Raw genomic sequence first — 17,524 nt, 5'->3', positions numbered from 1 at the left:
GTCACTCATCATTGTTCAAACAGAAATTTTGTTACATCTGCAAACATGAGCTGTCCTCATTAACAGCCTTCATTGCTTTAGCTACCAATTTAAAATCTTCAATGGAAAAAAACGGAAACTGAAACATTGACAAAAAGCTGAGATGATAAGTGTTTGGATAAGACTTAAATTACTGTAATGATTGCTAAAATTGTTGGCTGATGACACTGTCTAATTTTTCATGTATAGTAGAAACAAAAACTAGCAAATTAGAACTTGCTCGCCTTTTAAAGGTTCTAGATATGTAAAGTTTGCATGCTATACACTAAAATGCTCCTGCAGATACATTCTGTGCATGCATGGTGTTTCTCATCACCGTAACGGTGCTTTGACTTCACCTGTCATTGACTCGAAACAGCGCCCTGCACCTTTACCCATTGACCACCCCACCACAGTGGTATTTCATATCAGACAGATCAATAGCTCCTGTCATTCTTCATTAATAATGCCTTCCCAGCATTTAGACCAAGCCCTCCCACCAAGTGTGGCAAAAATTAACTTCTGCACAGAATAGCAGAAAGTATATGCTCTGTATGAACAAAGCACAACGGTGGCAAAACTGATCCTAGAGCAGCACTACTTCTCTGAGACAGAAATACAACACAATAAATCTCTTTAAAATGCTTAGAAACAGAGCGAATGTACTGATTAAACAGGAGGAAATCTGCCTCTGTCATTCCTATACTGTGCCACAGTGTCTCAAATATGTGAAGAGATACAGTTGTGGTCAAAAGTTTACATAAAGTTTAAAGAATCTGTATGTCATGACAGTGTTGAATTTCCAATAATATCAACAACTCTTATTTTTCTGTGATGGAATGATTGGAACACATACTTTTTGTCACCGAAAAAACTCATGCATATTGGTTCTTTTATGGGTCCTCTGAAAATGTCACCAAATCTGCTGGTATACATACAACAATGCTAATATTTGGTTAAATGTCCCTTGGGTCACCTCACATAGATGCTTTTGGTTGCCATCCACAAGCTTCTGGCAAGCTTCTGGTTCAATCTTTGACCACTCCTCAAGATAGAATTGGTGCAGTTCAACTTTCTGACACAGACTTGTTTCTACAGCACAGTCCGCATGTTCTGAATGGGGTTTTAGTCAGAACTTTGGGAAGGCCATTCTAAAACATTAATTCTAGCCTGATTTAGCCCTTCCTTTACCACTTTTGATGTGTGTTGGGATCATTGTCCTGTTGGAACACCCACCTGTGTCCTAGACCCAACCTTCTGGCTGTTGATGTTAGGTTTTCCTGAAAAATTTGGAAGTAATCCTCCTTCTTCATTATTCTATTTACTTTCTGTAAAGCATTTGTTCCACAAGCAGCAAAACAGCCCCCAGAGCACCACAATACAACCACTACCATGCTTGACGGTAGGTATGGTGTTCTTGGGGTTAAATGCCTCACCTTTTCTTCTCCAAAAATATTTCTGGTCATTGTGGCCAAATAACTCAATTTTTGTTTCATCTGATGACAGAACTTTCTTCCAGAAGGCCATTTCTTGATCCATGTGATCAGCAGCAAACGTCAGTCTAGAGAAAGGGCTCCCTTCTTGCACAGCAGCCTCTCAGCCCATGGCAATGTAAAACACGCTTGACTGTGGACACTGACACCTGTGTTCTTGGTTGACTCTTGACCATCCTGACCAGTTTCCTTTCAGCAGCAGGTGATAGCTTGCGTTTTCTTCCTGATCGTGGCAGCGACACAACTGTGCCATGCACTTTATACTTGCACAGTGGATCCTGGGATCTGTAGCTACTTTGAAATGGCTCCAAGTGACTTTCTTGACTTGTTCGAGTCAATGATCCGCTTTTTCAGATCAGTGCTGAGCTCCTTAGACTTTCCCATTGTAGCGTTTGTGGCTGAGTGTGATAAGTGTATCAAAAAAGCTCTATTTAAATGTGCTGAGAGAAGTCACCAGCTGTAGTTAGTCATAATCACTCACAGGAAGTTAAAAGGCCATGTCACAAAGGAAATTTGACTCACACAACTTTCTACATCACCAAAATTGATAATCCAAGTTGCTTTATGTATATTTCTGACCCAGTCAGTTTGTCATATTTGCAGAAGACAAGAGATAAAGATAAGATAAGATACATTTATAAAGGAACTAAAATGCAAGAATGTTTTTTTGTGACAAAGAAATATGTATTCCAATCATTTCATCACGGAAAAATAGGAGTTGTAGAAATCATTGGAAACCAAGATTGTGCGTGTGTGTGTGTGGGTTCTGCCCCACTTGTATTATTGTAATATCAGTGTAAGCAATATCCAAACTGTGCTTTGTTTTGATGCTCTGTCAATTGAATTTGTGTCAAGTAATTGAGTCAGTGGACCAACCTGTTGTTTGAAGGATGTAGACAGGGACAGTCCACACTCAGTGTCCACCAGCTCATATTGTATTAGCATGTATGATGAGCCATTCAAACCATTGCTTTCTTTTTTTTTCTTTTAGTGGTGCACAAGGCTGTGAAAATACACCAGTTTTATCAGTCTAAATCTCACTGTGGGGCTCCTTTACCTCGACTGAGACCTTGTAGATTCACTTTATTTGCCGCAAATTAAATTCTGGCTACAGATGCGGTCACTTTTCCACCCACAGGAAATCACCAATCAATACTTCAGAAGTGCCTCCAGCAGTGACTGAACACTCTCTCCAGAGAAATTTGGACTCTACAAAGTTGTTCTCTTTCTCCTTTTAGTATGAAACACTGGACACGAACCTGCTGTTTACAATGTGCTGAGGTTGTTTCACCTTACACAGATACAGGCTGTTAAAGTTCAAATAGTTTGCAAACTTGTTCTGCCAACATATGAAGTTACCCAGAGCAGCTTTAAATTGAATGTGTATGCTAAATCTTTTATTAAGTGTGACATCTCATCCTTCTCCCTTACTGTCGAACCTGATATCCTGTTTTCTGTGAAAGTATGGAAGAGATGTGTTTGTTAAGACATCATTTGCTTGGATGCTTCTATGTGTTGTTCTGGAGGGAAGTTACAGTTAATGTATTTTGTTGTTTAATTTGGAGGACTTGTTGCAATTATCAGATATTGAGAAAGCAAGTAAAGGATAATTACTATGAGTAACTATCCTTTACATTTATTGTCATGTTTCTGTTATGTTCATTATGTTTTATGAACATGTAACAGTTAGACTTGACACCCCAGCATCTTTGCTTTAATGAAACTACTACTACTCTGTCACCTTATTTAGCATGTATAAGCAGTATATGAACATTTAATAAATGGTTGATAACACATTGTAATGTAGTTATAAGCAGATATAAGGACAATTTTAAGAGTTTATTAATGTAAGTATGTTTTAACAATATAACATCTCCTATAAAGACATAATATATTATTACAACTGTATTTTACTATATTCTTATTCATTATCAGTTTAGATACCAGACTTCATTTATTGATGCCTACAGAGGTTTTTGCAGGAATTACATTAATAAATACTTATATCTTATATATATAGTGTGTTATAAACCATTTATTAGCTATTTATGTACTGCTTATAAATGTGAAATAGGGGGACGTAAAGTAAATTGTTACTGAGATTCTACAGTGGTGACAAGAAGGAAATCTTTGAGGGAGGTTAGTCTACAATCTGAATTTGCTTTTTGCCCTTTTCCTCTCAGAACACAGTCATGTTGGCAGTTTAAAGTCAACTTCAGACAACAATTGTACATACTGCACTGCTGATGTGTGTGTCTATATTTTGCTGTCAAATTTGGATCAGCTAAGAGTCAGATGTGCTGGGTGGCACTGAACCACTCCGACATGATCACTTCGGTTTTAACATATCGACAGGAGCTGTTTGTAATTTACATTTAACTGCTGAGATGAGATTGACTGACGGCTGCTGCCATGATGAGATAATGTACAGAGCAAAGTGGGACTGGCTGTAAAATAATGAACTGACTCGTGTCTTGTCAATTTGATGCCGAGGAAGTCCACCAATGGCAAGACTAGGCGGTTCATCTCTGTGACAACATACAGCACATTGCTGCACGGTGAGAGCATTTGTCCTTGCAAGCCTGTAATATGATTCTACAAGCTGTTGCTGTGCGTTAATTGACAGGCACGTCCCATATCTAAGGCTAGATTGGTCCATATTTGAGCTTGAGGTGTTTATCATTATATCGGAATTTTTTTTTTATCATAAATTGTGAAAATGTTATTCACTAGAAACAAAAATGGTGAAAAAAAATCTCTTCAGAGCAGTGAGGACCAGTGTTCCCTTTAAGCCGATAGTTAAGTGACCTGTGACTAATATTTTATCACACAGATATACAGACGTACTGCTGTAGTTTGTTTCCAGAAAGAACAGTTTCATGTACATTTTAGAGTCAAACGATAGCTGAAGCTTTTACCGTAGTTTAGGGTTCAGTGAATCGATGCATGTGGGAATATTCCAGCTGAGGGGTGTATGGTAATAATGGGCCATGTGCATTAGCAGGGTTATGGTTTTTGTTTTCAGTACAGTTATTTGGTGTGTTGTGAGAGGCTATCTGGAGGAAATATTTTAATGTTTCACCTGCATGGAGTTGCATTTATTTTCATATACTGTATCTGCGCTAACTGCCTGTGTAGTACTTTGCATTGCTGTGCTGCTGGAGAAAGTTGGGATATTACTGCCATGCCTGAATGCATGAAGGTCAATAACATGGTACGATGCTATTCAAGCAACTGTGGTACACGACAGCTAATATTTATTGGACAATGATGTTTTCTTAACTTAAGTGTTATTTACTGTATAGTGACAGTTGTGATACTATTTAACTCCATTAGTGTTTTTACTGAGTTGTGATTGGTTCTTTACAATGACGGACTAGTGTACTGAAATACACTCTTGTTATCAGTCTTGTAATGTATCTACTTTGATATTTAATTAGTTGAATATTGAAAACTACTTAAAGGAATCGTTCATCATTTTGGGAAGCATGCATATTTACTTTCTTGTCGAGAGTAAGATGAGGACATTGATATCACTCTTGTGTCTATAAGCTAAATATGAAGCTAGAGCCAACAGGCAATTAGCTTAGCTTAGCATAAAGACTGGAAACAGAACGAAACAGCATATAGCTCATAAATGAGTTCATTAGTGAGCTTTGGAGGTGCTGGTAGGCGTATTTTTTACCTTTGGGCAGAGCTTTGGGCCAGTCTTTATGCTAAGCAAGGCTAACTGCCTCCTGGCTCCAGCTTTATATTGAATGGACAGACATGAAAGTGGTTTCAATCTACTCATTTAACTCTTGATAAGAAAGCATGTAAGCATATTTCCCAAAATGTCAAACTATTGCTTTAACAATCAGCTGCCCAACAGTGGGTCAGCCACAACAAACTCATGCAGTGCAGCCAAATATTGTTCAAACCCCCAGAACTGTATTTTTCAATGCCAGTGGAGACCCCAAAGATTCTTTTTATTGCACTCTGATAAAATCCTCCTATTTAATTGTGGGACCATTAGTTCAGCTGGATGCACACTGCAGCGTTTGGACAGGAGTTAGCCTCAATCAGGTTTACCACTACTTATGAGACCTGGAAGAAAAACCTACATTGTGGTTTTCTTCAGGCACAGCTTTAAATTTTGAGTCTCTCAGTATCTTTGCCTAATTAGTTGAAGAAATGTGGTGTTGTGGACAGATCAAAGGAGCTAGTCTTAAAGTCAAGTTTCAGGAAAAGAGCAGCATATGCAGTGAAAATACCAAATTGTTGCATTTAATTTGTTGTTCGCATTTTTGAGTGTTCTCAAATCTAATTCATCTGCGTACTGTTCCAAATGTTAAGATGTTTGTTTGGGTAACATTTATATTTCATGTGGAAATCACCTCACCTTTAATTTGCTGCTATTTGATATTTCCCACATCACTGCGTGATGCAGCTACTTGTATTGCATAATTTACAACTCAAGTTTGATACTGTCTACATCACTTTCTTTTTAATCAGAGTGATTCCTGTTTAAAGACCTTTTATGTTAGTCTAACCAGCCAATTCTTTGTGTTGCAGAGTTTTGCAGAGAACACAATGAATGAGCTGCTGGGCTGGTACGGCTACGACAAGGTGGAGCTGAGAGATTCAGACAACCTAGAGATAGGGGAAACGCCACAGCACATCTCTGTTCTCAAAGGTATAGTATGCTATTATGGTGTTTTTTTCTTAATTAAAAGGCATTGTACAGGAACATGAGCGGATGCATTTTTTGCCTGACTGGCCTGGCAGTCAACATTCTCAACTGCTTCATTATCCAGCATATGATCATGTGCTGCATAAGGAGTACTTTACTTGTGTAAATATTAACTGCTCATGAATGAATCATGAAACATGACATATGGATGCTGTGAATATGTTGAACATGACTGAAAATGTATTTATTAATCAGCCTCTTGCTATAAGTGATGAGATTTAAACATAAATCTGTCTAAGCCCACTGTAAAAAAAATAGACATGCTTCATCACTTGTGCTTCTAGTGTAGTGAAAGTGATCCATTGAGTCACATTTTAGGCAAGTTAGGCTGTTACTTTATGGCAGGATTTGAAGTGACTGCAGCAGCACCTCATCAGTTGTTAAGTAACTTAATAGCTTAATTTTCCTCAATTTCTCCCGTCTAGAAAACTTGTTGCCAAAAATCCCAGCTTCAACAGAGAGCAGCGAAGGCCCTCCGGATCGAGCCAACAGCTCCCAGTCTTTGCCAGCCTCCAGGAACGGAGTCACAGAGCCCTCCACCACACCGTCCACTTCCACGCCTAGCACCAAGGAACATGGCAACCTGCCCATCATTGTCCCCATGATCCCCCCACCACTGATCAAGCCCCCTGCAGGTAGGGAGCACAGACACCTTTTTGGAAAGATACATGCAGGAGATAAATTGAAAAGAAGCTTTTTGTTTGGAAAACACTTAAACATGTTGATTGCCAGCAGAAAGCAGTATCAAAAAGTACTCAAATAGGAAGACCAGCCCAGAAAGAAAGTTTCAGTGGTTTTGTGCTTATCCATTTGTGTGTTTTGCACAAGGCTACATTTTCAATTTCCAAAAAGATCAAGGTTATTTTCCCTCCATTGCTGATTGCTGATGTATTCGCCCAAATGCCCAAATACAATCACACACACACATACGCAGACATTTCCACAGTCAGAACACACAACAAGCAAAAAAGTCATAGATTGCATCCACAGCTGTTCTCCAGGCAGATTACACTGTATTGAAGGTATAAACCTACTTGCTGATTCTCCAGCACTCAGCAAGAAAACTGAATGTTTATGCAACATGACAACTTTCTGTCTTTGCAATGGCTGAAAGCCTCCAAATCAGGCAGGGACAGGCGACTAATGAGCTAGCTACCTGCTGTACACCTTGTTTTCCTCCACCTGCCCAAGTGTCAATATTACCCCTCCTCCCCTCCCCACCTCTGAGGAAAATGTCCGCGTTCCTCGGCCAGACAGAGGGCTTCATTATCCCTTGCGTCTGCTGTGGCACAGGAGGTTGGTACGCCCCAGCGGACGGAGCGAGCCGCCTTGGCATCGCCCAAGAGGAGTCCCCATTGGCCCTGCCTAGGCGGGGAAACAGATGGTGTGGTCCCATTTAAAGCCCAGCACCAACCCACCACCCGGCCAACACCCCCTTCAACTCGCCCCCCAACACCACCAACCCCCACACATGCGCTGAATTATTCATGTGCCCCGCAAAATCCGACAAAGGACCTTTTGAGGTGCAGGTACGGTGGATGATGGTGGCATTTAGTATGGAGGCTGCATAATTACTGCCGCGTTTCTTCCTGCTCATGCAGATGTGCATGTTTTGAGATAGGCTTGTTATGAGGTGCCAGGCAGATGTGGGAAGGCGATAAACAACTCCACCTCAAGATGTATCTTTGTATGAAAATGTTGAGATATTGTGAAAGATATTATGATTTCATGTCTTGACTTCGATCCTGTTCATTATGCTGTGGTACATACATTATTCCAAGCAATGTACAAACCCAGATCCACCCACTCAGTCAGTTTAAAAGGTACTCGTCTGGCAAAACTGTGATTCTTATTTTCCTGTTTTCTGTTATCTGCAGTGGGCAGCAGTCCAGATAGGAAGACACACAAAGGCAGAGAGACTATAGGAATGAGATGGAGAGTAGAACAGAGGAAAGACATAAAATATGCATGTTGGGTCCACCGTGCTGTCTTTAGGGCCCCAGGGAGTTATTCCCTTAATTGTGAGTTAGTCTTTACTTAAAGTCTGATGGCCCTGTAGATCCATTAAGCTCAACAAGAGGTGAAAAGCCTGGCCAGCATGCGATGAGGAGGTGAGCGGGGGTGAAAGACTAATGGGCCTGCGTTTTTTCACCCTCACACCCGCGTAGTCATAATGTGATAATTGGGAGATACTGGAGAGAATCTCGGAGGATCTCTCTCATTGCAACAGCGACGGCACTAAAAGCCTGCAGCTCATCACCAACAGTCGCAGTTTACCACAGAGGAGGCATTTCACTGTCACTGAGGGTCTGTTAAAATAATTTGTTGCCCACACTGACCACACAGCAGTACTGCAGCTACATACCACTGAATCAAGGTTTAAACAAGGAACTAGATTTGAAGACGTTTCTCTAGATTTTAGGGGGTAACACTATAGAATAATATGTGTTTTAATTAAAGGAAGGAGGTCAACTGTAGATTTGATAAATATAGATGTGAGGAGATGGAAGAGATCTGGATTATTATTATTATTATTTGGAATTTATTGTCTTAATCTTTGTAAGGAGAACTTAAGTCTGCCGGTTCACACAGGACATGAATTTCAACAAATGACACACTGACTGAGATATAAATCCACACTCTTGCACAAAAACAAATTTAAAAAACAGTAGTTACTAGATAAATTTATTGACAACCTATTGCAGTCCTCCTTAACTGCCCAAATTGTTTTTGAAAAAATGCCTGAGGAAGTACAAATACAATTCATTTCTCTTTAATGACCACACAGGCTGAGCTGTGGGATTTGATTCCAGTACAGGGTAGAAAAGCACAGTTCCATCAACATCATTGCACAGGCAATTGTCACACAGCCACAATCAGAAATTGTGGCTGAAAAAAAAACTCATAATTGGATTTTTTTAAATGCCAATTGTTACTATCTCATTTGATTCTTTTTTTAACTGTCCCCATTTATTATTTACTTACTTTCTATACTTGGCCAATTAACACAGTAACTGTCTACAATCACTGCACAATTTAGTGCATTGTTAGCAACCCCAACCTTTGCAAAATAACCGTGACTTTTACTGGCAAAGTGTCTCAAACTATGTCTAGTGTTGGTCTTGTCTGTGTTTGTCTGTCATTGTGGGCTACTGGGTAAATTTATTTATGTATCTATTTATTTCTGGCTGGAGTGCCCTCATCATGAACAATTTGGAATACAGGGAAAAAAGGGAGGCAAAATCATATACTTTCATATACATTTTTATTGTTTTTGTAATGTGTGTGGAGTGAGTGGAAGTTAACTGAACTGTTTCACAAATACCTTCATTCAAGCTCTCTACTTTCTTTGTTCCATTGTTCTGTGCCACAAACTCCACCCAGCAGACATTTATGTTGGCTAACGAAAACTACAAGAATTATTTGAAAGTCTATGTGACCCTGGTGTAGTGAATACACTCACAGACGATGCACATCAGCAACCTCGTTCACATACGATATGATACCTTTTGTCTGAGCCTTCTGTGTGGACGTCAGTCTTCTCCAGCGTGAATATAATCAGAGTATATCCTCGCGTCCACTTCAGGTTCTCTAATACCACAGAGCACAGCCACAAATAGGCATCTTCCCATGTCCCAGGCTCATCCGGTTCTGCTGCATTTACCCATGGCAGGGCATCATTATAAATCCTACAGTGGTTTTGTGGCTTGAATCTTGAGCGGATTTAACCAGCCCAGCAGCTGTGCTGAATCAGTGGAGTTAATGCCTTTAGTCCTTGTGTTTTAATACATCTAGTTGTTACATGCTTCTTGAAATTCTCTGCCATGGACTTGCACTTATAATTTAATAGATATCCTTCTTGCTCAAGCTTATTTTGTAATCACGATCAGTGTGACCTTGATAACAAAGTACAAGGCATGTACCACAAGGTCAATATTGGTCATAACATAAGACATTAGGAGTTTTAACTGCTCCAGTTATTTCCAGCCAGTAATGATCATGTGAAACTATAGTGAGGCAAATAAAAATACTATGTAAAAAGGTTTGATGTAAAAACTTATAAAATAAATCCCAAGTTTAAAAAATATTTGGGATGATCCTTTAAGGTGCATGGATAAAGTCTGTGGGGTAAGAAGAGATAATGTAGGAAAGAAAAGAAGTTGTTCCCCATTGAATTAAACACTGACTGTTTTTCTCTAGATGAAGATGCATCCAATGTGCAGATCATGTGCGCCTGGTGCCAGAAGGTTGGCGTCAAACGCTATTCTCTAAGCATGGGAAGTGAGCTGAAGAGTTTCTGCAGTGAGAAGTGCTTCGCCGCCTGCCGCAGAGCCTATTTTAAGAGAAACAAGGTAAGAAATTCCTTCTAATCATCAGCAAGACACTTAATGTCACTTCTTATAGAGGCTTTGCAGTTCCGTGAAAATTCTCCTGGTAAGCACATGTGATCATCATCAGGGAAGTCCAAGGGGAAATTGAAACATTGCTGCTGGTATAAGTCGGTGTAGATTCAAATATTCAAATGTAAAACTGGCAACACTTTCTCAAAAATGCATAAAATTAACATGAAGAAATTATTGATTGTCACCATGTGGTGAACGATCGTAAAAATAGTGTCAATTTGATATGATGCCATATGTCATATTGTTCATTAGCTAAAGAGGTCCTAACATTTAAATGAATAGTTGGACAGTTATTTGGGAAATATGCAAATTCTCTGTTTATTTAAGAGTTAGATGTGAAGATTGATACCAATCTCATGGTATCAATCAGAGCTGGAGCCAGGAGGTGATTATCATAGCTTAGTATGAAGACTGGAAGCACTAGAAAACAGCTAGCTTGAGTCTGTTGAAAGGTAAAAAGTCTGCCTATCAACTCCTCTAAAGCTCACTAATTTACACTTTATATATCATTTGTCTAATCTGCACACAAACAGTAAGGTAAATGACAATTTGTGGTTTTACAGGGAGTTACGTGGTGTAAATTTCTTAATGAATAGCCGTATTTCCTAAAATGTCAAATGATTTCTTTAAGTTTAGGCAAGCAAACCATTTTGGTTGAAGTTAACATTTAGTTAGCTAAAACAACTTTGGTTAAGTGTTGTCTTGTTGATTTATTTGTATTAATGATAAACGCTTGTACTAAACATGAGAATGTAACAACGATTGCTTTGCATGAGTTGGGACTGAACCCAGGTCTTTAAATTTGATGGCAAATGTACAGTATGTAGCCCTTCTACCATCCTGTTTATTGTCATCTTTTTTCATTTATTGTTATCTTTTGGTAAAGGGGAAATATTCGTCCTACTTGCTAATAATCATGTTAAAAAAAATTGTGAGATCAGGCTGAAAAGTCAAAGGCCCAGTAAGGTTCCATGATTTCCAAATTTAGCTCACACAGTTAGCACTGCTATACTCAAGAAAACTGTAGCTCAAGAAGTAAGGTTTTAGCCAACTAGCCAGTAGGAAAATTTAGCTGGCTAATGTTAACATAGGACTTTTAGCTTCTTACTAGCATACTATCTACTTACAGTGCAAACCGTAGCTTCTCCTTGATGTCTTTACCAATGGGCAAACAAAACTTGTAAGACTGTTGGTTAGCTAACGTGATACTATGGCGTTCCAGCTAAAAGCTAACATTATTAAGACACAAATTAATCATTTAGTTCAGTAATGTTCACGTTTGTATGGAAAAGCACAGAAATAAACTATGTCTACTCAGTTCCGTTGAGTTCAAAAATGCAATTACTGTATCCCTTCTATTACCAGGGCAACCACCAATATGGTCGCCATAAACTGTGACTTTTGTTGTCATGTTCTGCTTCTGAAAAAGACAGTTTTCATGACTTTTTAATAGTCTTTATATTGTGAGTAGTAGTTTTATCTGTTGTCACGTTAGCAATTATGACCCTAAATTCTGACTCATGACACAAGGCCTTTTAACTAAATATCTTGTTTATAAATGTCAACTTAAAACCCCTCTTATTACTTTTTCAGGTTTGGCTTGAATACGAAATGAATAATACATAATACAGAAACCATTAAGAATAAATCATGGGTTTTACTACAAAAACACCTCTAGGCGATCAACTCAAAAATGTCTTGGTCATCATGATGCATAAGAGGCAAGACAGCAAATATCAAAGTTGTTATTGTGTTCTCATTTTGCCCCCGATGACTGTAGTTAAACAATCTCCTTTCTCTCTTGTACCAAAGCTGGGATATATAAGGAGTTACGCTGTGAGTATGCTGTGTTTTACTCTCCTGCTTGTCTGTCCTGAAGTCAGTTATTCATCCAAACATAATCACTTTTTGAGCACTGCACTGGAGCAGGAACCAGATAGGGGTGCACTTAGAGTATGTCTGTTCATTTCAGTTAGTGATATCCAATTTCTTTTGTTTTCAGACACTTTTTTCCCAAAGCATGAGAATCAAGCAGAGCCTTGTGTCTACTGTACTGTTGCTCATAGTATCTGTTTTTCATTTTCTACCTTAACATTGTAGCACATTTACTTTTATAGTAAGTTTGTAGTTTTCATTGTACTAAATGTTGAAATGATGACAAATGATCTATCTGGTCTTGGTGATGACAAGGAATCTCTGACATGTTGAAACCTCATGGGAGAACATGTGACAGTTGCAAAAGCTACTGAGCTTCATATCAGATCAAAACACAGCTTTTGAACTGGTTTTATTTTGATCTCTGAGCTCCAGAGGAGGTCATAAAAAAGAGCATAAAGGTATATGCTATTTGACACGCAACAAAGTTGACAAGGCAGCACTATATCTATCAGAGATCAATCAAGGAGGCTGTATACATGACATCAAATGTAAAGCTGATTGGCCTAATGTATAATTAAACAGAAATAAAAGTCAGTTTTACAAAGTTGGCTGCTATGACATTCAAAATCAAGACAGTAAGACCTGCTATATAGATTTTACTCTATTTCTTTTACTTAGAAGACCCTAATTATTTTTTAGTTATATGTTACAATTATAAAAATGATCTTGTAGACATCAGGCACATTTGCAGTTTGTTCAGTTCAAATAGGAAATCTATTTAAAGCTTCATTACCTCTTAATTATGTTCTGACCCTGAGCTGACAATGGCAGAGATTGAATGTATTGTGATGGTTTATTTCAATGGATTTTAAAGTGCGAACAGGTGTGGTAAAAAAGGAAAGATACAGCAACACCTTTCCCATGTCTCTACACTCTCCCTATTAATCAGCCTCTGACTTTTGACACAAATGTCAAAGCATGTCTTCTCATCGCAGTGACAGCTCTTCATGCAAGCTGAGAAGTCTGAATTTTAAAGTGACAGGGGAGATCATATCAGTCTTAGAGAAAATCTTTTACCTTATGAGCTCTGACGCATAGCTTGCCAGTCAACCTGTCTTTTTGCTGGTGTTCCAAAATAACCTTAACTTTAAAACTAAGTTTCAAAATACCTTAATAATAATAAAGTACATTTTTACCTTTTAGTTGCAGTATGATTAATTAATTCAACATCTGATACTGATCAGCCTGCTACTTCAAAACCACTTTATTGAGGTTCTCAATTACTGGATACAATAATATTTAATTAAGTGATCCACAAACAAAGTGCCTTAGCCACTGTAAAAACCTTTGTAAAGCATGGCTTTGTAGTTGTTGCTGAAGGAACACATTTTATTCAGTTACACAGGTAGGTAAAAATAAAGAATAAGTCCCCTTCGCTTGTAAAAAAAAAAAAAATTCAATGTATGATATTCAAATTAAATATGATACTTTGAAATTTCCAAATGTACATAAATAAAATCATGGTCAGGAATACTGATAACCTCCTGTAAATTAAGGACATATTTCTCAAAAACCCTAATAATGTCTTTTCTTCTTTATTCACTTATTCTCTTGTTGGTAGAAGATATGTTGCTCTAGAGCACATCATTGATACAGTATGTGTTTTCCCCCCACATAGCATTGATACTGTCACCAATTTAAGACGTCTGCCCCTATGCAGCATTCAACATTTGGGGGGACTCATTGTGCTGTTTGTATTCTGCTGCACTTGGATATTGGACGCTAGCAAGCCAGGCCAACTAACCTCTATTCGGAGGCTCCACTCAGAAAGCGGAAGCCAGCTAGCCTAGCTTGCTAACGTTAGCACAGACCCACCACGTTACTGTTGTTTTAACACCTGCTGAGTCCTTAGCAGCTCCTGCACATTCAGTGTTTGGTCTGCATTTTGATTTCTTCTTTTTGGTAATTACAGTTTTGACCAAATAAATACACAAGTCAAAAATAAACATCAAGAATGTATAGTTTTTTCTTAGCAAAAATGTTACATGTGGCAGCTTTAAGATTGGAACTGCATTTAAAAAATCACTGTTGTTGGATCTATGCACCAGCAGGTGTCAACAATGTCATCAGTTTTGCACCAATTTAGATGACATCTCAGACATTTTATAGAAATACTGTAATTTACATTTACATTCCTGTTAGGAACCAATCAGTCATGTTGAACGTTTCCCTCATCCATCAGCAGAATGCACATGTTCAGACATCACAAACACAGGAAAGGCCTGCTCTGCCACAGCGGCTCAGATTCTATATTTTGTCTGGCTCTCGCACATTTGTACAGGCCATTTGTGTAAGCGATACCCACATGTTTCTTTTCTCATGCACCCACAAGGTTGGCCACAACAACACGGCCTGCAGGCTTTCTTTATTTCCAACAGAAAAAAAATATTGTCACGGCTGAAAAAAAAAAGTATCTCATGTCTGTGTATGCTTTGGATAGGGGAGAGGAGACGTGGGGGAAGAAGGGGGGATGTAGGGGGCAGGCAACGGCTCTGGCATTATGTTGCATGAAATATCTTCAGCAGCCTCATCCATGAAACCCAATCCCCTCCTAGGGTGACTATGGCTGCTACTTTCTCACATCTCTGCATACCTCTACATTATGTAGTGTGCGTTTGTGTGTGGCAAAAGATGATTGATAGTTTAACTCGGGCTAATCACTTATGTGCCTGTTTACTGTATGCTTTAAGCTTCTGGATTAGTTTGTATGGAAGGAGCTGCTTCCCCGCCGCTCGCACTACTCAATTATTCTGTCTGTCACCTCGCTCTGCCTGCTCACTCTCATTCTCTTTTTGACTGTCCACTATTGATTCAGAGACACAGCTTGGCTCTTTTTCTTGTTTTGTAATGCACTGCAAATAACCGCCCCTGTGTGTGTATTTTGCTGGTTTGCATGGTGTGCGCTGAAAAAGCCAGTTTTAGTGGAAAGATACCAACTGAAGGGAAAGTCAACTGAGAATCTACATGTACCAACGCTGTGATCTCGGACAGTTTTGGGGATTAAAGGAATATAAGTTAAATTTCGGGTGAAGTTTTGCTTTCAGAAGCTTCTCAACAAACAGTCGTATGGTTTCTTCTTCTGTCTCACACCCACACATATACCGATAAACATGCTTGCTCATTGGACACAGTGCCAAGATTACGTTAGGCAATTAGTAGTGATGAATTACCCTCTGTGAGTGTGAAGAATGGTGGCAGAAAGGTGCAGGTTTGCTTTTTCAGTCAGCCTTATATTCCACACAAGAAACATATCCATATATCAGTTAGGGTTGGATTTCAGTGTAAATGCTGCATGCAGCAGTCTGTAATGAATGCATTGCTGCGACATCAACTGTGATGAAATGTCGCTCATTGCTGTTGCAATAGCTCCTACAATCTGTTTTCCTTTGCAGTTTGGTTTGAGTTGAGTTTGAGATTGGTATGTTGCGGTTGAAAAGCAGCTAGAAGGAGAAATAAGTCAAAAACTATATCAAAAAAAAAGTTTACTATGGCTTATTATTTGCCATCTGTAAGGGGATTTATGATATTTGTTCATGCATTGATAAAAACTAAATATATACATGCATTATTATTCTATTTTTATATCTTTATACGTCATACAAATAAACACAACTATATGCATATGAACAATGTCTTCTGCAACATAAAAGCAATTAAAAGCATTAAGCAGGTAGCGAGGAGACTCCAGCTTGTGTTTTACAGGTTGTTTCTGCTGCAGCACGGGACTTTTTGTTCCAACATGAAATTCTCCCCCGGAGACCCCAGACCTCCATCAGTGTCTTCCCCAGGAGCTCCCTCCAGGCGCGAGGGGGCAGAGTGCCTCTTCGTGTCAGCCCAGAAATGTCACATCACCTCAAACGCACACACACACACACACACACATACACACACACACGTCTGCTGCCTAACACACAACCCCGTGGTTGCCTTCCCGCTCCTTAACACTCCTCAATTTGCTTTGCATCTCCATCGGCAGCCAAGGAGGCCATGCGCGCAATAAATGAATAAGAGAGAAGTGGGTGTCTGAGTGCGTCTGTGTGTGTGCGTAACTGTGCTTATGTGTATGAATGTAGCTGCTTGTGGAACTTTTGTGTGTGTGATGAAGTGTGTAATGTGTCTGCATATTGCATCTCGGGCTCACTGCTGGTTAGGAAGCCTTGAGGCCTGCCTGACACAGCTTCAGGGCACAGAGAGGAAGGTGATTATATCATAGCTGCCAGCCATTCAGCTCAAATAAAGACAAAAGTAAGTCACACTAACTAGGCGTTGAGATTGTAAAAGTGGAGCCATGCACATGAACTTACATGCCTTTGTGTCATTTTCTCAACTCGTAAGTGTGATAAATTAGACTCACACAGAAAGCGCCGTACAAAATGTATTAAATTATTTGCAGGCGCACATCATATTGCACATCACAGGTGTATTGTGATGATGACCTTAAGCAAGGAAATGCTCTTTGCAACCTTGTGAAGTTCCAAGAACAATTTGCCAATTTACAATTCACAATCAGTATGCAAAGAAGATGTTTTTTTTAGAGGCACTTATATTGAGAGAAGCATTTACTGCTCTCTTTAAAAAAGGAATTTAGTAGAAGGAAATTGACCTGCACCATTCTTGCTGCAATTAAAACAGAATTTATATTGCGGTTTGCCACCGCAGTATGCTCAAATAGTTCTACGTAGACCTATTTGTTTGCAGGAAAGAAAACATAAAAATGCTCCAAACCAGAAGCATTAAACATTTTAAGAACTGCACTGGATACTCTTTTCTGATTTGCCAGTTTTTACTGAAAAAAAAAACATATAAAATTATAGTGCCCACTACCCTCACCAGACAGCCTGTAAAAAACCCCAGTTTTTGTTGGTGCACACTCTTAAGGTAATCTAAGTTATCTTAAAAATGCCTGTATAGAAATATTTCCACAAGATGCACTGCAAGCA

At 39.0% G+C, this 17,524-nt stretch overlaps 1 protein-coding gene across 2 annotated transcripts in view; it reads left to right on the top strand.

The window, feature by feature from the left end:
* The window catches only part of sobpa (sine oculis binding protein homolog (Drosophila) a), a 46,044-nt gene that overhangs the window by 8,101 nt on the left and 20,419 nt on the right, over nucleotides 1-17,524 (top strand). For both annotated transcript variants that reach the window (XM_044375592.1, XM_044375591.1), the window contains exons 2-4: nucleotides 6,066-6,186; nucleotides 6,669-6,878; nucleotides 10,444-10,595. In XM_044375592.1, the coding sequence (XP_044231527.1) occupies nucleotides 6,066-6,186; nucleotides 6,669-6,878; nucleotides 10,444-10,595 (483 nt within the window). The remainder of the gene's footprint in view (nucleotides 1-6,065; nucleotides 6,187-6,668; nucleotides 6,879-10,443; nucleotides 10,596-17,524) is intronic.

The sequence above is a fragment of the Thunnus albacares genome, chromosome 15, assembly GCF_914725855.1.
Source record: "Thunnus albacares chromosome 15, fThuAlb1.1, whole genome shotgun sequence".
NCBI lineage: Eukaryota > Metazoa > Chordata > Actinopteri > Scombriformes > Scombridae > Thunnus > Thunnus albacares.
This window is presented reverse-complemented; position numbering and strand designations above follow the sequence as displayed.